Source organism: Coffea arabica, chromosome 6e (assembly GCF_036785885.1).
Source record: "Coffea arabica cultivar ET-39 chromosome 6e, Coffea Arabica ET-39 HiFi, whole genome shotgun sequence".
NCBI lineage: Eukaryota > Viridiplantae > Streptophyta > Magnoliopsida > Gentianales > Rubiaceae > Coffea > Coffea arabica.
Genome location: NC_092321.1, coordinates 21,477,489 through 21,504,089, shown reverse-complemented (window position 1 = coordinate 21,504,089; position 26,601 = coordinate 21,477,489). Strand labels below are relative to the sequence as shown.

At 36.6% G+C, this 26,601-nt stretch overlaps 2 protein-coding genes, 1 long non-coding RNA gene and 1 pseudogene across 3 annotated transcripts; 1 reads left to right on the top strand and 3 right to left on the bottom strand.

Annotated features, from left to right (window-relative positions):
- Positions 1 to 1,508: 1,508 nt before the first annotated feature.
- On the bottom strand, positions 1,509 to 2,038 carry LOC140009625 (uncharacterized). The gene is made up of 2 exons (XR_011817111.1): positions 1,916 to 2,038; positions 1,509 to 1,808 (listed from the first exon to the last, which is right to left on the bottom strand). It is a non-coding gene; the product is annotated as an uncharacterized lncRNA (long non-coding RNA).
- Positions 2,039 to 10,354: 8,316 nt separating this feature from the next.
- Positions 10,355 to 12,389, bottom strand: LOC140009787 (endoribonuclease Dicer homolog 2-like). The gene is made up of 3 exons (XM_072056106.1): positions 11,923 to 12,389; positions 10,843 to 11,121; positions 10,355 to 10,726 (listed from the first exon to the last, which is right to left on the bottom strand). The coding sequence occupies exons 1-3, from the start codon at positions 12,208 to 12,210 to the stop codon at positions 10,355 to 10,357; spliced, it is 939 nt and encodes a 312-aa protein (XP_071912207.1). The 5' UTR covers positions 12,211 to 12,389.
- Positions 12,390 to 14,592: 2,203 nt separating this feature from the next.
- LOC113697665 (U6 spliceosomal RNA) lies at positions 14,593 to 14,702 on the bottom strand (annotated as a pseudogene).
- A 5,681-nt stretch (positions 14,703 to 20,383) lies between these two features.
- On the top strand, positions 20,384 to 23,377 carry LOC113694812 (receptor-like protein kinase FERONIA). Its single transcript, XM_027213694.2, has one exon. It carries the CDS (start codon positions 20,557 to 20,559, stop codon positions 23,161 to 23,163), a length of 2,607 nt encoding a protein of 868 aa, XP_027069495.1. The 5' UTR covers positions 20,384 to 20,556; the 3' UTR covers positions 23,164 to 23,377.
- The last annotated feature ends 3,224 nt before the right edge of the window (positions 23,378 to 26,601 follow it).

The window sequence follows — 26,601 nt, the reverse complement described above, 5'->3', positions numbered from 1 at the left end:
GAGAGAAGGTTTCTTTATAGTCGATACCTTCCTTTTGTGTAAATTCCTTAGCGACAAGACGAATTTTGTATCTTTCCACATTACCTTTCGAATCCCTCTTGATTTTAAATATCCATTTACAACCAATGAATTTCGCACCTTCTGGCAATGGGACAAGATCCCAAACATCATTGTCCTTCATGGATTTAATCTCCTCATTCATGGCATCGATCCACTTTTGAGAATTTGAACTTTCCATGGCTTGACGGAAGTTGATTGGATCATCTTTCATCAATCCAATGTCATCCTCACGTTCTTGGAGAAAAATAATGTAATCATCTGACACTGTACTTCTCCTTTCTCCAGTGGATCTTCTTAATGGCACTGGTTCTTGGAGAATGAGAGTTTGAACTTCTATAACAGTTTGTTCTTTGATATTATCTTGATTTGTTATGTCATGATCTTGTTCAGGAATAGGATCCAGAACAAGATCAATGACACTTGTGGAAATATTAATATATTTTTCTTTAAAGATAATGTCTCTTACTGTATTTTCTCCCCCAAACTCGACATCCTCAAAGAATCGGGCATTTTTTGTTTCAAAAATTGATTTAGTTGTGGGATCATAAAACTTGTAACCTCTGGATCTTTCAGAGTATCCAATAAAATAACAACTAATTATTTTTGAATCCAATTTCTTTTCATTTGACCTGTAAGACCTTGCCTCAGTTGGACACCCCCAAACATGCATATGCTTTAAACTGGGCTTTTTCCCTGTCCAAAACTCATAAGGGATTTTGATAGTTGTTTTAGTTGGAACTCTATTAAGGATATATGCTGCAGTCTTAAGTGCTTCACCCCAGAGTGACTCTGGTAAGGTAGAATGACATATCATACTCCTTACCATGTTTTTAAGCGTTCTATTTCGTTTTTCAGCTATACCATTCATAGTGGGTGAACCCGGCATAGTGTACTATGGGACGATACCGCACTCCTCTAGGTATTTAGCAAATGGTCCTGGACGTTGTTCACCTGAACCGTCATATCTACCATAGTACTCACCACCACGGTCAGATCTGACGCTTTTAATTCTTTTGTTGAGTTGATTCTCAACTTCAGCCTTAAAAGTTTTGAACACGTCCAGTGACTGTGACTTTTCAGAAATGAGATATATGTAGCCATATCTTGAAAAATCGTCTATGAACGTTATAAAATATTGTTGACCATTTCAAGCAGATGTAGGAAATAGTCCACAAATATCTGTATGTATAAGTTCTAAGACGTCTGAGGACCTACTGGCTTCAAATCTCTCTTGATTGGTTTGTTTCCCCTTTATGCAGTTAATGCAATCATCAAAATCTATAAAGTTTAAGGGGTCGAGAATTTCATTTGACATAAGTCTTTTTATTCTCCGTTTGGAGATATGTCCCAATCTCTTGTGCCATAATACAGTTGAATTCTCATTGATTAATTTTTTCTTTATTACTCTAGTACTCAAATGCAGAGATTCATTAAATGAGACAATCGTATCAATTAAATATAGATTATCGTAATGCATTAAAGAACCAGAACCAACCAATTTTGAATCATGAAACAATTCAAAATTTTCATTTCCAAATGAACAAAAAATAACCAAATTTGTCCAAAGCAGAAATAGAAATTAAATTCCGTCTAAAAGACGGTACAACAAATGTCTCATAGAGATCCAAATAAAATCCGATTTTTAACAATAATCTAAAAACTCTAATTGTCTCAACTTGAACTGTTTTGCCATCGCCCACGTAGATATATCTTTCATTATCATTAGACTTTCGGCAATTCAGGCAACCCTGCATAGACACACTAATGTGAGCTGTTGCACCAGAATCTAACCACCATGTGTGTCTAGACACCGAAGTTAAATTAACCTCAGAACAAACCAAATTAAGATGCATACCTTTCTTAGCACGCCAAGCGTGATAGTTGGTACAATGCTTCTTTTGATGCCCTTCAACTCCATAGAAGAAACAACTATTTTTTCCCTGATCATTTGATTTCTTTTGTGGCGCTGTACCTGTAGTTTCTTTTTCTTTCTTTCTCTTAAGTCCCTTACTTTTATTATTAGTGGTTGACACCAGATGGGTACTTTTTGTCTGCTCTTGCTTCAACCTTTGCTCTTCCTCTACGCAGTGTAAAATGAGTTCATTTAGAGACCAAATCTCCTTTTGACAGTTATAACTCACCTTAAACTGGCTAAACTGTGTAGGAAGAGATATTAAAATCAAATGCACTAGTAACTCTTCAAAGAGTTTCAACTTAAGTGCATTTAATTTCGAAACAAGATGAGACATTTCCATGATTTACTCTCTAATATTGCCTTTATCACTATATTTCATTGAAACTAGGCGTGTCAAGAGCGTACTAATTTCAGTCTTTTCGTTCTTGACAAACCTTTTTTCAATGTCCTGAAGGAACTCTTTAGCGATTACAGTCGTTTCTGACATTGTTCCCCTGAATGCTTCTGGAACGACCTTTTTAATGATCATCAGACACAAACAATTTGATCTCTCCCACCTCTCATTATTTTTCTTTTCATCAGAGGTACTCTAGTCTGTAAGAGGTGGGGGAGAATCAATCCTTAACGCAAGGTCGAGATCCATTATTTCAAGTACTATCAAGAGATTTTCTTTCCAGGACTTGAAGTTTGTGTCATTCAGTATAGGAATATTATTGATGTTGGAAGTAATATTCGTAAGATCATTCGCAATTGAACAGAAAACATAAAATAATTAAAACAATCTCACATAAACCAAAAAAATAATAAATTTAAATAAAGGTAACCACATCTCAAGATATCGATATTCCATTAATATTTTGTCTTTGGACAAAAATATTAATTTCTAAATGATATCTTGGTGCAGTAATAAATACTGATAATAATAACATGTCGAAAAATAAATTTTTCCTTGGGCCAATTTATAAATCACATGTAAAATTCAAATAATTATCACGTATTTATTATCACAAGTGCACATGTAATTTTATTACATATGGACCTTTCTTTGGGCCGATCAATATTCATAAAATTACAAGTACTCAACTAGTTATATTCTAAAATAAATTAATTTTCATAATAGAGGTTACTTTGGTGGCATATTATTTCAATTAATTTATTTCAAAATATATATAATCATACCAATATTCAAATTTAAAATTATACAAATTTAACAAATTTTGATCAAAGTCAACTTTAGTTAACTCTGATCAAACCAATCAATTGGATCAAAACTTATTGAACCAAAGGTCCATATCCATAATTTGACCCAGTTTATTATTCAAGCCCAATTTTTTTTTTTTGAAGTCCATAAATACTTTATAAAACTATATGTATAGTGGGCCAAACATATGGACTTTGTAGGGTTTAAATATCTTATTAGCTTTATTAGGGTTCACTTAAATTAAAGAAACCCTAATTTTCTTAACATAAATATATATAGAAATCTATTCTTAAACAAGGAATCAAGTCAAAAATTCAAGTTAATTGTCCTAATTTTATAATCAAAAGCATACCCATAAATGGATTCAAGTGATATAAACAAAATAAACAATTAATCGGGCCAAGTAAACTTGATTCTTGAAACACGTGCCAATTAGTCATAATTTCAAACAAAGCCGAAGTAAACAATCGGCTAACAAATATCGCATAAAGAACCAATAGATTGGCCAAAACAATGGACAGTACAATCCACGAATTAACCACTGCCATGAACATATGCAAACAATCATGACCAGAATAGTATTTGACTAACATATGAAGACTTGTTGGTGGAACCCACGAATTGAAAAGTTGACCGAATTGAAAAGTTGCCGTGAATCAAGACCAAAACCATGGAAACCTTATGAAGACTTGTTGGTGGAACCCATGAATTGCCTTTTTTTTTTTTTTTGTTATGAGTCAGAGGCTAAAAACAAAAGGCATGCAATTATAAAGCCATCAGCAACCAAGGTTTGCAAATTACTAAATAATTACTAAATCAGCCGTGTAAATTTTACTATGACTGAATTTACACAGCAAATTACCAAAACTTGCAAATTTCAGCCATGCAAAATTACTATAAATTACTAAATTCAAATTATTTCATAATAATCAACCATATGGGCTCTGATACCACTTGTTAGGGTGGTTATCTAAATTTAACCTTTGGTGAAAACCATCACCTGTTAAACCCAAGATCTATATGGTGATTATTAAGAAATAAATAAACGATAAAATAGCGGAAGCGTACCTGAATCCATATTGATAAACTTGATACTTGAATCCCTAGAGATTTTGGGGTTGGCCTTCCAGGTCAACAGGTATTCACCGATCCTTTGAGAGAGGCCTTTAGTTTCTCTCTGGTATCTTTCTTGACGATGGGATATTAGGGAAGAGTTATTTTATGGTATTACGAAATACGACAACTAAACGATACCTGTGACCTGGGGACCATAACCCTATTTATAGGTAACATTCTTGTTATCCTTTGGAACCCTATTTCAGCCCATCATAGAAATAGGAACCCTTAAGTCTCTACACATTAAAGGCCCACACCCTATTAGATACATTAAACCCAAACTATATTTGATCACTTTAATTGGGTTTAATCTTAATTGACAGTTTGCAACACATAATTATTCACATATAAGTCCAATGTTGGATTAAGGATCCAACAGTGGCCCTTTGGTTGTGACCAGTCATGGAGGGGGAGAGGGAGGGGGAGGGGAAAGGTGCCGGTGGGAAAAGGGAAGGGAGGGGAGGAAAGGAGGGAGAAGGAAGGAAGGGAAGGGGAGAAGAGAGAGAAAGAAGAAGGGGGAGAAAGAGGAAGAGAGAAAAGAAAGGAGGAAGGAGGAGGGAGAGGATGGTAGCGGCGGGTGGTAGCGGTCAGTGGTGTAAACTTTTAAAAAATACCTAAAATGTTTTAAATTCTAAAAATACATCTGAAAAATACCCTTGAAAACACCCTAATACATCTATTAAAAAAGTTTTTCAAATACAATATTACAATAAAATTTTTGAAAAATATTCTCAAAAATATCTAATCCTTAGCGCAGAGAGAGAGAGAATAAACATACCTCTCTAAACAGCTGCTCCAAATGCAAACTACGATCATTTGAACCAACAATCTTTAGTATTAATAACTTCCATTATTATATCCAAAAGAAACTGCCCAAAAAATGCAAAAGAACTCGAAGGCGGCTTCAATTACACTTGTAACGGCCAAGAAATCTGATTCTTCACCTATTACACGCGTTTATTTTCACAATGACCTTCTCCTTCGAAATTATTGCCAAATTATTGCATTTTCAAAATTTATTCCTTTGTTAATTTACTTGTTGCCACGTTGTCCTCTTATGTTCTTTCTTTATGAGAGTCACAATCCGCATCGATTGTTAATGACATTTCAACAGTTTAAATTTTACTATTTATGACAATCTCAAAAGTAAATAATAGATTGGCTCATATAATAGTGTGTTAACTTGGGTACTTTTTTTTTTTTAAATAATAATTTCCTTTATTCACTAATGAACAAGTTATAACTGCCAAACAAACAATGACAATCAATTTCTCCTTACTGTATTGGTGGTTAAGGTATGACTATTAACCACTTTTCCAATCAAGAAATAATCCTAGGTACGACTTTAGAGTTCAATTTTTCAATTGCCTTAAGAATTAGAGAAGCCCTACTCTAATCAAATAACATTTTTTTTAAAGGAAAAGAAACATCTAATGATAAAAAATAAAACGCGCATATGAAGGAATTTTAAAGACATAACAGATCAATCCAAAGAAATCATCCACACGAAGGTGCCCCACATTTGTGTGACTGCGAGTGAGCATGGGGATTTGGTTTGAGATCTTGACGTGTTTGTATTGTTTTACCTTTTTTTGAAAGTTGTTTTCTCGCTTTCTTTGAAATCACTTGGGTAAATTGCTCTTGAACTAGGCTCTGGTCTTGATCTTTGTGTTTTTCGCGTTGTGAATCGTCGTCTTCTTCTTCATTTTTGTTGTCATTGCATGTTATACTTGAACGAATAAAAGGAATTTAATGTGGTCGGGGAACTGTACCATGTAATTTTTCCCATTTAATCTCTTCGAACACATCTTTGAATTGTGGCACTGAATTTTGAGGCATTGTTGTTTTCGTTTCTGTTCTTGTACTTGTACTCGTAACCACAAGGGATGGTACAACCTCAACCCCACGCAAGGCACCATAAAGAATTTCGGGCTCAGTGGTGTTGACCTTTTGATGATTATCATCTCCCAAATTCTGCTCCTCAAAAGCTTGGGACCCCTCACTTTTATTCCAATTAGAATTGTCGGCATTTTGATTTCTCAATGAAGTATTGTCGGCCATTTGCTGCTGACCATCTCCCAATATTTGCTCCACTAAAATATGGGACCCCTCACAATCATTCCCGTGGTCATGGACTGCAAATTGATCGAATTGTCCCTCCCTTTCATCATCAGCAACGGACTTTGCTTTTGCAACAGTTTCGGCAGCTTCTGTTTGTCGTCCATCCTTGACAGCTTCGTCCTTGCAGCTCTCCCCTGACACAACAGCCCCCTCTTTGGTGCGTATGGGCTCCACCATGCCCGGGCCAACTGCCACGTTCAGCTCCCCCAGCACCAACTCTCCAGTATTAGCAGTCCCTTCCAGCACTTCCTCTTGTTCGCCAATCACGCGGTCAGACATAGCGTGAAGAATGGCATCAGCAGCAACCTCTATCCCCTTCTCCACGAGCGCAACCGTAGATCCTCCAAGCTGGTTCAGTAAGCACGACGCATCTCCCACAACAGTAGTATGGGTGTCAACGTGCCGTGCCCCCTCGGATTGGCTCTTACCCGAATTCTGTGTCGCACCAGATTGCACCCCATCTCCTTCAATCACCACCCTTCGCTCCTCACCCTCTATACCCAGGGTATTAACCTGCGGGGAAGAAATATCCCCGCCCGAATTCTGCGTCACACCAGCCTGCACCGCAGCGCTTTCACTCACCACCCTTCGCTCCTCACCCTCTATACCCTGCGTGTTAGCCTGTGAGGAGCGAACTTTTGCACCCATCACCCCTGCGACCAGACCCCCCTGCGTCTTGGGCAAGCGCAGATCAGGGTGCTTCACACGGCACTGATCCTCGCCATGCCCTTGACGATAGCAGTGGCTGCAATAACTAGGAAGGTTCTCAGGGATAAGAGCCTGCCAAAAGCCATCCCCATCTCCCATATCAACCCACACCCTCAACGGAATCGATTTGAGCAGATCCACCTCAACACATACCCGTGCCACATTCGGTCGCGAAAACGAAGACGTAGCTGCATCCACGAAAAGCGGCGTACCCAAGCAGGAGACAAGATGAAATAGACATGGCTTAGCAAATAAGTGAATTGGGAATTTGGGCAATCTAAACCAGACGGGAACAAGGGAAGACTCTCTGTCCACATGGAACTTAGATGTCCACTTAAAAACCCTCATGGGGCATCCATTCACGTACCACAAATTTCGTCCCCAAACGCGAAGGAAGTCTGCTTCACACTGAAATTTCAGCAACACATGCCTAGCATCTAACAATCCCACAGTCGCTGTATCCTTCAAATCAAGAGTCGACAAGAATTTCCTCAAGTCAGGCAGCAGCGGCCGCCCCTTAGAGAACTTCCCAACCAAAGTGTAGTGGAATGGAACAGCAATCGCTGCTATTTCAGCCGCACTGAAGACCACCGCAGGCTCTCCATGGTGTGTTGTCATCCTCGCTTGGACTTGCACTACCTCCGACGTCGGTTGCGGTTCAAACAACGCAGAAAAGGCCTTCTTCCTAAAGGTGGGGGAGGAAGAGGCCGACGGCCCCCCACCCGGAGGAGGGGGGCAGTCTGGGCTGCCATGGACTTACCCTAATTTTTTACTCTAATTAGATAACCCTATCTACACTCTAATCTATATATATATATATAATTGTTTTTGTACTCGAAGTAAATCTAGTTTCATTTCACATTGCCTTTTTCATGTTTTCTTACCAAATCAAAAGAAGCTAGCTTCAAAGAACACTAACAAAGATGGTGGCCAGTTTGGAGACAACATCGAAAGAGATTAACTTGGGTACTAATAATGACCTAGTTATATTCTTTTTTCTCTCTTTTTTTTTTTGAAAAGGTTTTTGTTATGAGTCCAAAAATGCAAAAGAAATTTTTGTTAATTAACTTTTCCCTCTCCAGTGGAATTTTTGCTGTTCACAAAAACTGTGATATCACATATCTTGAAACGCTTACTCGTGTGTCAAACAATTTGAATTTTTATAAACTTCTTAAAATGTACAAAGTTAGGAGACCGCCATATATAACATTGCATGTTACAAGAAAAAAGAGAGGAACTTGTAATATTATAATAAAAAATAATGCTAAGTAGGAATAATGGTAGGAAAAAAAAGTTCCTCTGCAAATTTGCCATTTAGGGGGTGGTCGATACTTTTGAAGCACTAATTGTAAACCCACTTTCCTTTTTCAATTTGCTTATAGAATGTCCTTAGGGCACCAAACAAAGAAAAATCATGTAATATATGGAAGGAAAGATCTACAAGTGATTCTTTTCCTTTGATAGGGAGCCTATGCGGCAATAACTAGATTAACAAGGGAATAAAAACTGAAAGAGCATTACTTTGGATTATTTTTTAAAAAGTAGGTTATTTTAGCCAAAAACTCCCTATTACACATTAAAATTGTCTTAAACATGATTCAATTATTGATTTGAATGAGACCTATTATTTCAATGAGTTTTATTAGAAATTACAGGTTTCTGCTGATTTTTAAACCGATGGGCTGCCTCTTTTATGCTAATGAAAAAATTGATGGTTACATTAGAAGATAAGCTAGTCATTTTGCGTCCACAAACACTATTTAAGATGCTGATGCACCACGCACCAATTACATAAAAAGAGGGTACAGTAGTCATGTTATGCTAAAGTCCCCATTAGGGCTATAGATGAATCGAACCCATAACTAATAGTTTGGCCTTGATTCCAGTTCGATTTTCAATGAACTTGAGGTCGAATTTGAATAAGAATTAAAATTCATTTATAGTATCAAATTGAGTTCAAACTTGTAGATACTCAGCTCATTAAGGCTCGATTCGATTCCAATAATTTTTGATATTTTTTTATTTAAAATATCAGTATTGTAACAATTTAATATTAAAATTGAAAGATTAAATAAAATTTTAAGCCCTCGAATTGAGCTTGAACCCATCGAATATTAAATCGAATAGATGTCGAGTTTAGATTTTGAGCTCATATAAGATTCGAGTTCAAACTCAAAACTTTGAATGGAACTCGAACTGTGGAAAGTTTGATTCAATTCGATTCATGTACAGCTCTAATCCCTATCACAAAATTGTAAATTAGTTTAAGCTATTGCACTATCATACTTTTCCTTAACTACCCCTAAAAGTAAAATCCAAACTCCATTTATATATGCATATGAATCAAAGAGTTTGGCTAACCGGTGCCCCGGGCCAATCAAGAGGGTTTCATGGCTAATTTTTTAGTAAAAATAAATTAAATTGAGAAAGTGTATTATATGCAGGGGTACAATAAGTGTGAATGTATGTATTTACATCACATCTTTCTCGAATTTCAATTGTACCTTTATTTTCCTTACTGCAAATGATTGCTCTGCTCATGCTTGGTATTTTTATATTTGATGTAAATTGAGACTCAATTTTATGGTTTCTTGGACTCTTTTTTGGGCAGTGATATTATTCTGGAAGACCACGACTGAAGTCTCTTTTTTTTTGTTTTTTTTTTTTGCTCTTTAGGGTTAAACCTGGACGAGTTCTTCTCTGATTGCAGTTTGTACTGAGTCAACCCATTTTTAGTAAATTCTCCACTTGCCAAAATAATTGGCTAAAACATGAAAGGTCATTCGACATTGTCATGAATAATTTCACCGAATAAATGGTTCCTATTAACGCCATCCACGGTGCGAAGGTTGTCGTCTTTGGTCTAATTTAATTTTGCTTTTCTTTTTAACCATAACCACACGACCGAAAAACAGAACTTCTGCGGGAAATATGCACTCTCTGCCTCTCACGTTTTCCACTGAAATCCTTTGTCATCATTAATTTCAGAGGTTTGTAATAAGTTTCTTTTGCAATTAGTCACATTCAAATTTCGTGATTTTGTTTGCAAAGATTTTGTTCCAAATTATAATTTACCAGTACCGTTACAGAGTACTATGATGGAAACCGTGAAGGCGACAAAAACACCAACAATCTGAATCACCTTTCCGATGATGATGATGATGATAAGCAAGTTTATTTTTTTTTTTTGGAATAAAAACATCATCAGGATCTTATATGATCCAGCCATAAGGCTATCTGACTTGTCTGATATCACAAGACAGGCGAGGTTGTATGTGGCTCTCCCCGGCGTCATAATTTTTCTTTAGCATCTCCAGAATTCTCATGGATGCTATTTTTTCTGCTGTCTTCTTGTTTGCTGCAGTTAGTCCACAAACATAAATGGCACCATTTGCATTAACCTCAAGCTTGCCATCCTCCTCCTTCCTGACAAAGTTCTCCTTCTCACACAATTCCTTCAGTTCCCTCCCAGGTTGGAGCTTTAGTGTCTCAGGGGTAACCAGAGGCTCAAGAAGTGGCTTTATGCTTTGAAATACAACCTCTTTGTCATATCCAGAATCAACGTATATAGCCCCGGCAAGAGATTCTATAATATCTGCAAGAATCTGAAAAATATGAGGTTGTTAGCAACTAAATACTCAAAGAAACATAAAAAAAAAAATTTAGCACAGCTAAAATAATAAAGATTGTTTTTTATTTTACATCAAAGATGGAGGATTACCTTGATTACTGGCTCTGACTCCCACCCAGAAGTCGAGTCTTGTGATGATTGCTTAAAATTTTTAACAATAGTGAGAATGCGCCGCTTCAGGTGTTGTGAATCATGTAGTAGAATGTGCTGATGAAGTCCAGCTTTAATTGCAGTTCGTGCATAGCAGTCATTGTTCACAGAAGCTGACCTTAAATCGGTTAATAATCGAGAAGACAAATTGGGATGCTCATTATGGAGGTGCATGGTGATGAGATAATCCAGCACCGCATCCCCAAGAAATTCTAGACGCTGCAAATTCCATTGAAATGGAAACATAGGTAAACATGAAAGATCCACAATAATATCTTTACGAGAAGGCATGCCAGTGATATCTTCTGCAATATGGAACTATTGACAAATTCAAACTAGTGCATGATATAAGGATCATGTAAGCAATCTAGCTATTGAAGAACCAGAACATGCAAACCCCTCCTATGTAAATTTTCCCAACAAACATAGTTTTGCACTTAATCAAGGAAAGACATGTATCTCCAGGGCTATTATCAACTAAACAAGTAATAACACGACCTTTCCCCCTTAAAGTGGTAGCTAATTCTGATTTCATCTGGTGGCTCCAAAAGACATATGGTAATTCAAATAGACTCGAATGATCTAGCAAACCTGTAAGTAACTAATCAATTGCGACCTAAAAAGTACAACTAATACCACTGCTTGTAGTATGAAATATGGCACTAGACTTCAAAAAGCTGATCTCTGCAAGCAAATAATATCAGCGTACACATCAAACAGCTTCTCTTTGGTGCAATATATCTTGAACCACTAAAATGAATACTGAGGAAAAATACTAAGGCCGGACAAGGAACCAAAAAGATATTTCAGCATATGAGGTTTTAGTGCTTCACAATTTTGCAGGAAATCAAAGTTAGGCATAACAAAAAAACGTATCTATGCACAATCAAGTTGAGAAAATAAACAGAGGAAATACTGAAGACATTTCCAACAAGATCATAAATTGTTTGAAAAAACAAGTAGAATGGTTTACTTTTATAACAAGTTAACAACATGAGAAAAAGGAAGGGCAAAGATTACCTTATAGCATCTGGGGTTCTCAGGTCGCGTGTAAGAACCATGAGTAAGTGCTTCAGCAAGGAGAGAAGCATCATGGAATGAGTATTGATTCAAACGAGTCTCGAAAAATCTGAGATCGACCACCTCCCCTGGATTTGCAGGGAGTGGCCTTATGTAAGGCACATAAATAGAGTCAACTTCAATACCAAGCCACTCCATAAACGCTAAGGCTGCTATTTCACTGGTAGAGCAAAGGAATACACCAATGAGGGCCTCAATTACATCAGCAACGGTCTTCATTTCAATCATCCTCTTCTCCCTGTCATAAATAGTTCTGCTAGGTGAAAGCTGCTCTTCCTCCAGTGTGTAGGCTCTAGAGTTATCACCAGGTATGATCCATGTTTTAGGATCAAAACGATCAATGCGGATAAAGCCCTAAAGTCGAAAACTGAAATCCGATGAGCAAATAGAACAGTTTGTGTATATTGCTCAAGGCAATAACTAGCAGTGCAATTCAATACAGTAAATGATGAAGTAAACCATGAAGACGCAGAGATAGAACACCATTGATGATGATCAAACGATGATTGACCATCATGCATCAATGGAGCAGCCAAACACAAAATCCATTACTCAAGTCATAAAGCAAAACAAATATTACCTGTAAGCTGAAGAAACTTCATGAGACTAAACTGAATTGATCAAGCATGTATAATAAATTGAGTTGACTGTTGAGGTAGTCTAGTAGCTAAGATTAGACCCACGAATTAAAGGTCTTGGATTCAATTCCCCCGTCTTCCCCCTCCCCGCTTCGCAAATTCCACCCCTCTCCTACTTAAAAAAAATTGAGTTGACTAATTTGGTAATTCTCTGGTCTAAACAGGGAAAATTTTGAAAAGACAGTCTTCAGCTGGACTAAAATTTCGAACCAAAATTAAATGAAGATAACTCTGTTTTGTGGTGCTCTCCATGAAAAAGTTTAAATATACCAATTGTGGTATTTTGATGATGCAATTACAATATGCCTCCAACCTTCAATCCCCACTTTTGATCTATCCCAACTATTCAAGTTCTCAGTATAGTTTTTTTATCCTGTTACCATGATGTATTTATTTATTTTGGCTTGATCTCCTTGATATTCATTAAGCCTTCAATTATTTTGGTTCTGCAAGGCAATTCTCCTTTTGTGAGATTTGTCTTGAATCTAAATGTAAAATTTTTGTTTTGCATTTCTGATGTTTTAGTTCCTTTTCAATGCATAATTGAATCTAGCACTTCATCTAGTAATTCTTTGGTACTAAATTTTTGTACCCTTTTTATGCATTGAAAAACCTTCCATTTCAATTTCTTCCAAGTTTTATTGTGAAATTGTAGGATGGGAATTTTTACTTGATGGTGTCTTGTTTGAAAAGAAATAGTGGTGAAATTTTATGCATTTGTAATTATAATAGCATGATGTTTGAGTTTCATGAAGCATATACCATTTATGTTAACATTGAACTGGTTTTGCATTTTTCATGTGCTTGGTTTTTAAATTCTTTATTGTTATTTGTCCATACAATACAACAATATATCTCTACTACATTACAATAAGCAAGTTGGAGCAAACTTTTGAAACATTCTGCTAAAAATAAACCTTATTTTTTAGGAATTGTAATTGCTCTTTATTTGAAAGCAAATTATGATGTGATGCATTTTAACCAGAATTTTATAGGTAGGGCTAAGCTATGCTTGCACAGCCTGATTCCTTCTAGTTGTGTGTGTGTATATATATATACATAAACATACATAGATGTTATACTACGTCAAAATTTAAACGAGGGATGGAGCGTGGTATGTTCCCCCATCCCTTGCCCCATTTGAGGGTTAAAAAAATCCCCCACTCCCATCCCTGCCTCATTTCTCCTACCCGAGCGGGTTGGTTGCCATATCTAACCAGCTGTTTGGCATACACTACGGAATAGCAGTAGCAATGGCTATAAAAAATTCTTCAATGGCAAATCTTTTTTGAAAACCCACCAACCAAACGGTTGGTAAATCTTTTTTGAAAGCTGGTCTTCTATCAGTTCACGGGGAGGGGAAGCTAATCCCAAAATTTTCAAACTAATTGGTTGCTTTGTTGTCTCCTGTCAAGTGAATGATTTTTTTCTTGTATTTAACACTTATCTATGCACTTATAAACATATTAAAGAGAGCATTTTTACCAATATTTGAGTATTATAAGACTTTAATTGCTTTTGGTTTGGATATTTATAATAATTCAACGGTGAATTGGTATATATATATATATATATATATATAGTTGCAGATGATGGACCGTATAGCGATTGCAAGTTTGTTGGTACATGCACCACAAGACTTGATTGCAGATGATGGACCGTATAGTCATGTAATTAAGATTAAAGTTTTAAAATCAAAAGTACATAATTCCACGAGTTGTAACTTGTAGATCCGATGAGTTGTAACTTGTAAATCAACTCGTGTTGGTATTTCTTCTGCCATTAAGGGATTATTTTTAGTTTTGTTTTTTGGGGGGTAGAGGTTGAAGAGCTTTTTGAATTCTTTTGGAGACCAATGCCCAGGAGAACGGAAATTGCTAAGTGTGCTCTACTATTCACGCATCATTTGATTTTATCCACCAATCTTTTTTCGAGTTGTATTTTAATACCTAACCCTACAACCAACACCAATAAAAAATTAGACCATCCTTTTTTTCTCATTTTTGTGTGTCACCCTTGCATAGTCTTTGCAAATCTTCTCTATATCGTTCCAATTTTATTGGATGTTCCAAAGGACAGACCATTCCTTTACATTGTATGATAAAGGGAAATGAGCACCTGAACCAAGATATGCATAATAATTTTTAATGTTTACAGTATAATTTGATATTTTTTCAATTGAAAAAGATAATTTTATTCATTATAATTTCAAAGATAACTTACAATTGTCCTCTAAAAATGACGATCATTTGAATTTAAAAAAAGTAGCGTTGCTCAAAAGACCACTAGAAAGGAGAAAACTTCTATGTCCTTATTCCTTCTTTCTTGCTAAATTATCATGGATGTTCTCAGCATCTCTGCACCCCAAAATCAAGTTCTGATCAATGAAATGTAAATCCTCCTATTAATTTCATTCTCACAGCTATGGTAAAAAGATTTTTGTACCAAGCACCTTCGCCCGAAAATACAAAAAAAAAGACCCAATTAGTCCCTTATTTTTTCAGAAAAGATTTTTTCGTTCCCCACACTTACAATCATATAAAATAAGAGTAAATCTTTTATACACTGTGTGAGAACCCGTACTTTTCCCATTTTCTAGGGTTTTATTTATTTAATGGCTTGTTTTCTGCATTTTCTTTAGTAGGAAAATTTTCTAGATATTTTTAATGAGCAGATATAGTTTTTGGATGATTTTTCTAGTATCGAATAGGTTTTGAGAAATTAAGAGTATATATCGGACGTGGGACCCGCTAGTGCGGAAAATTCGGAAAAATTCGACCAACTAGATTAAGTTTTGGATACTGGGTTTAAATTATCGGGTGCTAAGAGATAATTAGAGAATACCTTATGGATTGGAGTGAGAGGGAACAAAGAGATAGAGATGCATTAATGAGGTGACAAGTGTCACCATTTGATTGGATTGACTTGTTGGACAATTATTCACCTTTTACCATTTGATCAAATAAATCAAAAAAAAAATAACCAAAATTCACCATCTTTATCTCCTTCTTGGCCGACTTTCTCAAGCACCAAAAGAAAGAAAAGCTCTTCAAGTTTTGCTCCAATCTTGCTCAAGTTGAACCATCCAACCATTTGATCTTGCAATTACTCCATAAAACCCCTCCACTTAGTGATTGTGAAGTGATTGGTGAAGTTATTTGGAAAGCTAAGAGGACTAGTAGCTCTCTCTCTCTTGTTTCTAAGGTGAGTTGTGAAGAACCACTCTCCTCCCTCTTATGATGCTTAATTCATGATTAGTGGTGGTATAAGATGCAATTTTATAGATTAAATCTTGATTTTTGGTTGAATTGATGAAGTTTTCTAATTATTGGGGATTTTTCTGTTTTCATATGAATATGATTGTGAGGCTATGTATGATGATTGGAAATGGTATTTAAGGCATCTAGGAGGTGGAAAAAGTGGATAATTGCGAGCAATTTCTGTTTGGAAGAAAAATTGAAAAGTTAGGGTTTTTGGAATTACATTCTGCCCGGTTTTGTAGCTCATAGTTAGAGGCCGAATTGGCCTTGGTTTAAAACATGAAAGTTGTAGGGAATGACATTTTAGAGGTGCCTACAAAATTTCAGGTCAATCGGAGTAGCGTAGCTTGAGAAAAATCGAAATTACCCTTGCTGTCCTGGTTTTACCCGAAATTGGGAATTGCTTCTGTAATGGGTTATTTTGGTTGAGAATGCTTCCGAATTGGTTGTTGAGGTCTTCTGATGAAATGTATCCCTGTTTCTAAGCTTTTGGATGGCTTTGGAATTACTGGATTTAGACTTAAGTAGGTTGATTTATGCTGTTTGCAGCAGAATGTGGTTTGTGAATCTGTTTTTGCGGTTCTAGTGTAGTATCTTGCATTTTTGATCTGTTTTCACTCGGAACTGGGCTGAGTGACCTTCTTCAATATTGTAGCTCTGTTTCTTAGCTTCGAAATGGTGGGTCTTGCACCTTCATCCGATAATTGTAGTGCCTTTGGTGCCATTACCGCAAAATGAGGTTAAAAATTGTTTTTTTTTCAGGGCAAAGCTAATTGCATTTCCGGATTTTTCTGGTTTCCTCTAATGCTTATGTATGCTTATGGAGCTCTATTTTTGGTGGTAACTGGAATTGGTTTATGACTTGTAAACGAGTCTTATTGTGTTTATTTGAGTAGTTTTAGGGCTTGACTTTCGTTTCCGGTCATTTTTCTAGCTAAATTTTGTACTTGAATGACTTTAAGCTTAGTGAACGGTTTTTGGAAATGAGATTATTTTTGGTATGAGATATTGGGACTGATTTGAGGAAATAATGAAGCCATTAATGGCTGGAAAATAGGTAAACACAAGGGACTTGCTGCCGAAATTTTTTTTCTTGAATGCTAGTTGGATTTACTTGTGACTTGAGCGAAGGGTTTTCGGGTTGTTCATGTTTTGATACTAACCGCTACCTTTTTCTCCAATTTCATTGTTATTTCTTTGCACTGGTAGCTAATGTGATCAGGCACACGACTTATAGTTAAGTTTTAGGTATGCATTTCGTGTACTGGATTCGTGAAAGTGGGAACCATAATTGTTTTACTTTGGTTCGTTTAGGGTTTCTTGGCGATTAAAGCCAGTTTGAAGTGAAACCTTTTGGAAGTATCCGTACTTGGACCGGTGAGTGTACCACTCCCCTCAATTGTTGTTTAACTTGATTTCTGCCCTGCAATATGTGATTTAAATGACTACACTATCTGTTTAATTTGTAAGAGACGAGAGTGTACTTTATCACACTCGTTCTCTTGTCTGTTCATATGCCAATTTTGGGTGCGAATCTGAATCTGTATTGTATCTGATATCTGTATCTGTATCTGTCCGGACGTCGTTTGGAAACTTGTATCCAACAACCTTTCTGTGACCTCTGAGCTCAACCCCTGTGGCTAGTTACTCGAGTCGGGCCGGCAAGGGCCTGGTCGATTAGATAACGAACCACGGTAGTCTGTTTTGGGATCTTTGGGTATTGAGACCCTTGATTCCGGGTATACTCGAGTATTACCATTTCTGATCTGATTGGAGTTCGGGCCCGGTAGGGGTATGTGAGGTGGAAGGAATCGGAGAAAGTGGGGTCTACGGTATTGGTTACTCCTTTAACGTTGACGGAGTGTAAACTATTATTTTGATCAAGCTTCGGTGACGCGAATGGGAATTTGGCTCCTGAGAGCCACCTATATCCTTCCTATTTGAATCATTGGTTCCTTTACTTACATCTGGCATGTGTACCTGATTTGTTAAATGTGAAATGCCATGATTTTACTGCTATGTGTCTGGTACCTCATTGAGCGCAAGCTCACCCCTTTTTGTCTCTTTTGTTTTCCTTACAGGAAAATAAATACTTTTGGACTGGATTTGATAGTTGGTTGCCGAATTGAGCTAGATGGACATATCTTTTGTATAGCTCATTGAATGAAACCCTAAATGTACTTTTGGGTCCGTTTCTCTTTTGATTTGGCAAACCGTACATGTATCAACTTTTGAATACTTTTGTATGCCACTTTGGATTGTATATGCTAAATTTCAAGATGTATATATTTGAGTGATGCTTGGTTGGATTTTGACGTGTTGGTTACTATTCATGGCCGACCCCGTTTTCATTTTTTTTTATTTATTTGCGATTTTGACTTGTTTACGCGCGTTTGTATATTCCGGAACGTATTAGATCGCTTTAAACTGAACCGCTAGTCCTGGCGAGAGCTGGGCAGGCAGTCCACTAACCCCTTTGGTTCGCCTTAGAGGAAAGTGGGGCTGTCACACCCTGACGATGTATATACTATCATGATTGGATATACGATACATATGTAAAATTCGAATTTTAAATTCAAATTCGGATTACATGTCATACTTCTAATGGTGAAAGTGTATACGCTGTCAGTGTATAGAAGATTAATTCATAAAATAATGCTTATATTTTGGAAATATACCACTTTAGTCCCATAAATCAAATTCGATCAACTCTCCAGCTAAGAATTTCATACCCCAATCACGCGCTTAATATATTAGGGGCAAAATCGAAAGGTAAAACTCTTCCCCTCTAAAATTAAATGAGGAAATGGCCAACTTTGTCCCTCACATATTTGAAAATATTTTCTTTCATCCATCACATTTAAAAGAATGCAAAACCATCCCTGTCATTTTGAACATGTACCAATTTCATCCCAAAACCAAATCTAAATCAATTGTAAATCATCTCAAGGCCTATTAGTCAACCAAATGACGAAGACAAAAGTAGATGTCGCGCTAGAATCTCGTTGCTTCACTAGTTATTGCATGTTGATTATTTGAAGAAAATATAATCAAGCCCATGGAACAGGACAAATTCGTCTATGAATCTGTTGATAACACAACAGATGAGAGCTGTATAAAAGTAGAGCAAGCCAAAAAAAAAAGTAAACATCATTGAAACATAGAAGAATTTTATCTAGCTTTTATAAATTACTACATCAACAATTTGCAGTCGAATTGTTCTGGCTTGGTGGCTATGCATTACTATTTCCTTCACATAATGAAACATGTATCCGTCAGCGAAGCAACGAGGTTTAATTCGCTATTTGCTTTTGTTTTGGTCATTTAGTTGATTAACAGCCTTGAAATATTGTAATGTAGCTAGGTTAGAGTTGCAAACAAGTCGAGTCGAAATGAGTCGAATTTTGACTTAGTTTTATCAAACTCGAATTCGAGTTTGATCTCGACGAACTCTCAAACCTCATGGTTAAAAAAAAAAATTTATTTTATTTTTTAAAAAATGAATAAAATAATAATTTTTTAACAAATAATAAAATATTAGAGATATATATGTAATTTTACTATTAATATAAATATTTATATAATCGAGTCGACTCGCGAGTTAGTGAACTAAGTATCTTTGAACTCGAGTTTGACTTGGTCACCTCAAGCTCGAATTGAGTTCAATATCAACCAAACTCGAGTCGAGTTTTAACTTGAGCAGCTTACGAGCGGTTTGATTCGTTTGCAAACCTAAACTAGGGTACGCTACCCTTTACCTAAAAGTTGATAAAAACTCATTTTTTTGGAGGAAATTAGTAGTACATCTTCAACTTGTAAGGGTATAGATTTTACAAGCTTTAAATATGTGCGATGGAAAAAAATATTTTGCAAAAATATAAGGGGATGAAATTCATCATTTTCTCTTTGAGTTTTGATTGGGAAGAATTTTGATTTTCCATTTTGCACCTGATATAATGCGCATGTGGTTGAAATTTGGCCGAAATTTGATATAATGCGCATGTTTTTTCCATTTTGCCAGAAACTTGGTCGAAATTGGGTTATGGAACGCTATTGGTATGTTTTCAAAATTTAAAGCAAGTTTTGCATGGTTTGAAAAGTGAAATTTTGGATCATTTTCTCAAAAATAAAATAAAATTACCAAGAGAATGCATCATACTTCTAAGCCAATTTTGCTCCATAATTCTAGGTTACATAACCATCGATTAATCATGTAAGCTTAGATCAAGAAAACGCAGATTTAATGCAAATCTTGATGACTTCTGCTTGAAATTAAAAAGAGAGAAGTGCAACTAATTATTTGCCAAGGTGCAGCTGCTTCCATAAGCTTTATTTGGGAGAATAAATCTATACGCGTGCATTTTATTGGCCCAATGACTTGACGCATTAAATCTGCCCAATGACTTGACTTTTCCAACTTAACAAGTCCACGCTTAGAGAGTTCATTTTAACAACTTAGAGAGTTAATTTTGACAATGCCATCCTCACTTCATGATGTTAATTCTGCTACCGTTCCCTTCTTCATTTGAATTGGGGACTTTAAATTCCACAACATTTTTTAAAGACAAATGGTGAAATCCCAATCCTACGCTTCAATGGAATAACGACCAATTTTTCCATCAGAACATTTGAGCCGAAAAATATATATATATTTTTTCTTGCAAGTCTTTGCTCTAATGTTCACTCTTCTTGTATACCTCTGCTTTCTCTTCAATTTGTTGTTAGTCATCGCTTCCACTGGCAGTACTCCGCCTTACACCCCCACAGATTATATCCTGATCAGCTGCGGCTCATCCTCGAATTCAACTTCAGTTGATGGCCGGAAATGGGACGGCGACGTGGGCTCAAAATTCTCACCGAACGACATGGCAAATATTTCATCAGCAGTCACAGCCACTGAGCTAGGCCCCTCAGTCAGCCGAGCCCCTTTTTCAAGTGCCCGAATCATCCGTTCTCAATTCTCTTACACCTTCCCTGTCAGCCTAGGCAAAAAGTTCCTCCGCCTTTACTTCTACCCTACCTCGTACTCCGGCGGTCTCAACACAACTGAGTCTTTCTTCAATGTCACGGCTAATAACTACAACCTTCTCAGTAACTTTAGCGCATATCTCACAGTTTCTAGCGAGGGATTCTCACCACCCTTTGTTAAAAAAGAATATGTCATCAATGTTCAGGATATGAATCAATTCCTTAATGTTACCTTTTTTCCCCCTTCAAATTCCTATGCTTTCGTTAATGGAATTGAAATTGTTTCAACCCCAGACGATCTCTACATGGGCAACACTGATCCCCTCAAAGTCGTGGATGGCCAGTTCGAGTTTGATCAGGATAAGACTGCCTTTGAAACTCTTTACAGGCTCAACGTAGGAGGCCAAGATGTTTCTGTGGTGGACGATAGTGGGATGTTCCGGGAATGGGCTTCAGATTACAATTTCCTCTGGGGCGAAGATGAAGGAAATCCACTGAGCAATAATGAAATTGCCATCAAGTACACTCCACAGACCCCAAATTACACCGCGCCCCCAGTTGTTTATGCTACTGCCAGGGCGATGGGAAAGTTCAGCACCCGCTTCAACTTGAGCTGGATGTTTCCTGTTGATTCTGGGTTTTATTATCTCATGAGGTTGCATTTTTGTGAGATTAATCCTGATTTGATTGCAGCGGATTACGAACGGGTGTTCATAATATTTATTAGTAACATAACAGCTGAGCCAGTTGCCGATCTTATACATTGGGCAGGCGGCCCAGGAATCCCAGTTCTCAGAGACTACCTCGTGTTCGTTCCAAACCCACCAGAGGGTCGCCAGACCAAGCAAGGCTTGTTTCTTGCTCTGTACCCAAATCTTGACGTTGAACCAAAATATGCCGATGCGATCTTGAATGGCTTAGAATTGTTTAAATTGAATAACACCAACGGCAGTCTTGGCGGGACCAATCATGATCCCAAGGGGAGTCGTGGAAAATCTCGAGTACCTTTTGCTGCCATCGCAGGAGGGGCAGCAGGAGGGGCTGCCATGGTTTTAATCATTGGTTTCTTGTTTTTCCGGTGGCGATGGAAGAGAGGGATAAAAGACGTGGAGCAGAAAAGTGCTTCAAAGCCATCTTGGACCCCACTTTCAACCCCGCCAAGGTCAATAAAGACTGGAGCACCAGGTTCGTCGTCGCTTAGGAGATTTTTGCTGGAAGAGATTAAATCTGCTACGGCCAACTTTGATGCCAAGTTTGTGATTGGAACCGGAGGATTTGGAAACGTGTACAAAGGGTACATAGACAACATTCTAACCACGGTTGCTATAAAGCGATTAAATCCTTCATCAAGACAGGGTGCCCGCGAATTCCAAACCGAGATCGAGATGCTATCAAATTTAAGACATCTTCATTTGGTTTCTTTGATAGGCCACTGTGATGAAAAGGGTGAGATGATCTTGGTTTACGATTATATGGCTAATGGGACCCTCCGCGATCATCTCTATAGAACAGACAATCCACCGCTCCCATGGAAACAACGCCTTCAAATCTGCATTGGCGCCGCCAAAGGGTTGGATTATCTCCACACAGGCACCAAGCACACTATCATTCACCGCGATGTCAAGTCAACCAACATATTATTGGACGAGGCATGGGTGGCCAAAGTTTCGGATTTCGGATTATCCAAACTTGGTCCGAGTGGGATTTACAGCCATATCAGCACCCAGGTCAAGGGGAGTTTTGGCTACATAGATCCGGAGTACTACACGAGACAGCAATTGACGGACAAGTCCGATGTGTACTCATTCGGGGTGGTTTTGTTTGAAGTTTTGTGTGGTCGGGCACCTATTATTCTAGACTTACCCCAGGAGCAGGTGAATTTGGCTGAATGGGCCAAGAGGTGTTACAAAAAAGGGATTATCCATCGAGTTGTAGACCCAGATGTGAAGGGCGAGATTGCTCCCCAATGTTTGAGGATTTTTGCTGAAACAGCCAATAATTGTTTGAAAGATCAAGGGATTCAACGACCGGGAATGGATGATGTAGTTGGTGGCCTTGAATTTGCATTGCAAGTCCAGGAGGCAGCTGAAAATGAGGGTGGTCGTCCTGATCCATTTCCCTTGCATATGCATGGAGGAGATGTGCAAAATATGACCGATGATGATACAGATGTGATTTCTGAATCAGAAGGCGATCAAGATTCTGCTGGCAAGATTGAGATGGTGGTATTACAACTTGGACATCCACGGCAAGCAGTGACAACTTCAAGGTGTGACAGTGTTTTCTCTGAGATTCTGAATCCCACTGGACGGTAAGGTTTTTTAATCAACAAACCAACCTTGAGGCTTGAACCTAAGATATTCATTTCAGAGGACTCAAGAGTCTGGTATGCTGTGTCGTTCTTCTTTATCTCTGTCTTTTTTTTTGCTTATAGCAAATGTATAGTATAGTGTGGTTTTGATTGATGCAAGCGCTACTATAACTCATAACTCATGGTTCTGTATCAAATAAATCCTTGATGGTTGAAAATGTGCCCGTAGAATATGTAAAATTGTGTTGCTGTGCCATATTATTAAGGAAACATTGACAAGATGAAAAACATTTAAAGTTTTAAACTAAATAACACTCGAGGGTCTTAGTTGACATGATATGATAATCTATAGGCATGTATTAATAAAAAAGCATCGATCTTTTTTAAAAATTTTTGTAGGGATTGGATAGATTGACATATTTAGGAGATGTAATCTTATACTAATCTCTTCTCTGTATGATAATCTTATACTAATCTTGTACCCCTCTTTTGGTTGAGATTGTCTTGAGTTGAGTTGCTATTGAGTAACGAGATTAATTAGTTATTTGTCACTCTTAAATGTAAGTTGCATTTATTATAACCACTGCACTGCACTGTTCCTTTTCTTTTTCTTTCCAGTTGATTTTCGTAACACCTTTGAAAATTTGGTTTAGTTTCCTTCATATTTAAACATCATGAGAATTGCCCCATATATGTTCGAGAGAAAAAACTTTTCTTCTTCCAAAATTTCAACTTAAAACAAAAAAGTTTAATTACTGCATGAAACAACACTTTTTTTTTATTTTTTTTTTGTCAAACATTCTTAAGAAATTAAGACACACCTCAGAGTGACCTAACATGGTGGGGCTTTAGATGAAGTGTTGATAATAGAAAGAAAGGCCTAAAGTTAATCCAAATATTCCCAACCATACACTCATGATCTAAAGGACGGACTGATAGTGGTTCAAGGAGGCAAAGGATATCAAAGATGGAGAAATCATCCAATAAGAGCAAGAGCCTGTTTAACTACCCAATGGCATGGCTGCTACTTACTACGACAATTCTGCTCAAGTGCGAATATTATTAATTGACGATCGCTATCAAGTTTCCATCGATACAAACTCTCTCATTGTCCCTCTGCTAGAATTTTATCATTCTTTGGATTTAAAAATTTAATGGCTTAAAAATTATCTAATGAGATGATGTGATATAATTTGGGTCATTGAATTTTTTAATACCATCTTTGGAAAATAGGGAAAACGGACAAAGAATTTGGTTAGTTATGCAAACTTCTTATGTAAAATTTGCTGGGAATATGTAGATTAGAAATTGTGCTAATTTATGGCCTTATCACACATCTTCAATTGCGTAGTAATTAATCATTTTTCTGTTATTAAGATGTCAAAAAGATTTAGATGGTTGTGGGATGTTTTCTATTATATTCACTCGCATAATACTTTACGCATTTGTGATCAATCATGGTTGATTTTGGATAAGATTCAATTAGATATAAGTTTTAAGAAAAAAAAAACAACAATAAACTTGTATTTTAGAAAAAATATTATGTATAATTTTAGCAAATTATTATTTTATTATATGAATGGGACCAAAGAACTATATAAAGTTTTTTTTAAAAAATATAATCTTAGAAGAAAATATTGTTTATTCTTCTTCTTTTATTTTTTTTTTCTGGTAATAAAAGTCTTGCTCATTCTTTTGACTGCCTGGTGGAGACGGTTTTCAAATTTCAAGGTCCAATGGATATTGGATTCTTCTTGGTCAAATTTTCTTGCTGTGATATGTTGAAACTTTGTGCAACGGTCTTAGGAATACAGGGAGAGGATTCTAACCGCATCAACTACAATTTTTTCCTCTTAATTAATAGTCGTTCGTGTGTATTTATTTCTAAAATTTGAGTATGCCTTAGGGAAAAGGAAACTTTGGAGGACTTTGGGCTCTTTGACCCATGCTATTATTATCTACTATCTTATAAATTCCATGTCGTTACGTGAATGAGAAGGTTTCGTGCTTGAACTCAACGGCAACGCTGCAATAAGATGAATGTTAAAAGAATTGGGACCATATATTATAGGATGGCAAACCATTTGACGGATGGTTACTTCACTACTACTAACTAAGAGTAAAGTTTTAGGTTCCCACAGGCCCCACCAGCTTAAGTGTAAATTTTTTTTTTTTTCTGAGAACAGGAAAAAGATTAAAGAAGATCGAACCAATACAAAAATGTGAAAAAAAAAAAATTAAAGAATAAAACATAAAACCGAAAACCAAGTCTTGGCATTTTTCAATGATTTTGTGGTGACGAAACGTCTGCTGCTGCTTTAAAAGTTTAATAAGGAAGAGCATCTTTCCCTCTAGACTTCCATTCGTACAGGTTCTTTTATGTAACTTTTCATATCCGTTTCTTCAAACAAAAAGCTTTCTACGTGCCCACTTGAGTACATGTCATATCTGACAGTTATAATGGCAGCAAATGGGACGGCTCAAGTTCATTTTTGATCCAATTAAATCGAATTCGATCTAATTTTATCAAGGTTAAATTCGAATTTGAATTTAATGGACTTTTTATGTAAAATTCTGTAAAACTTGTACTTGAGTTCAAGCTCATGTTTAAACTTAATCGAACTCAAAAAAATAAAAACTAATTAGTATATATGTTTAAAATAATTACATGCATACATGAGATACAGAAATAATTACAGAAATATGAGATACATACATGTAACTTCACTGTTAAGGCTGCTGGATTAGCCTGCAAATCCAATGAAATACTGGCCACATGATTCTTTACGTCGCTTTTCGAGTGAAGTCGGCATCTGTCACTGACGGAAATCAATTATCTCATTCTAAACAGAGCTCTTTCCAACTTCTTTTGGAGCTTCAAATGTGTCTTACTTTTTGTGGTTGTTGAAGTACAATTTTTGTTCACTGTTCATGGAAGAAAATGCAGAGAAAACTTTCTTTCTTAATCTAAACAAAATAAATTTGAAGATATGATCTGCCGCGAATTCCTTAAAATGCTGGAAATACGGAATGGAAAAGGCGAAATGAGCCATATGAACACATTTTTGTTATGTCTTTCTTTTTTTAAAAAAAAAATTATTTCTTGCAGGAGAGGAATGGAATTTAAAAGATGAGAATTGGAAAGAGAATTAGATTCCAGAACTTTTAAATTCTAAAATCTCAACCTTAACCACTATATTTCCTCTTTTATCTAATACATCATATATACTGGTGTGCCTACACACACAAGAAAAATATGCACAGTAAAAAAACACGTGACCATATTCCTCTTAGTCTAAATTCATAAGTAGCTGATAAAGTTTACTCCTTAAAGGATACAAAAAATTTTCGGAAAGAACTATTCAAAACTAGTTTTCTACTCAGTCCCTAGGCTTATACCCTTCATTTCCATGACATTTAACTTTAAAAGTGGAGCGTTTTA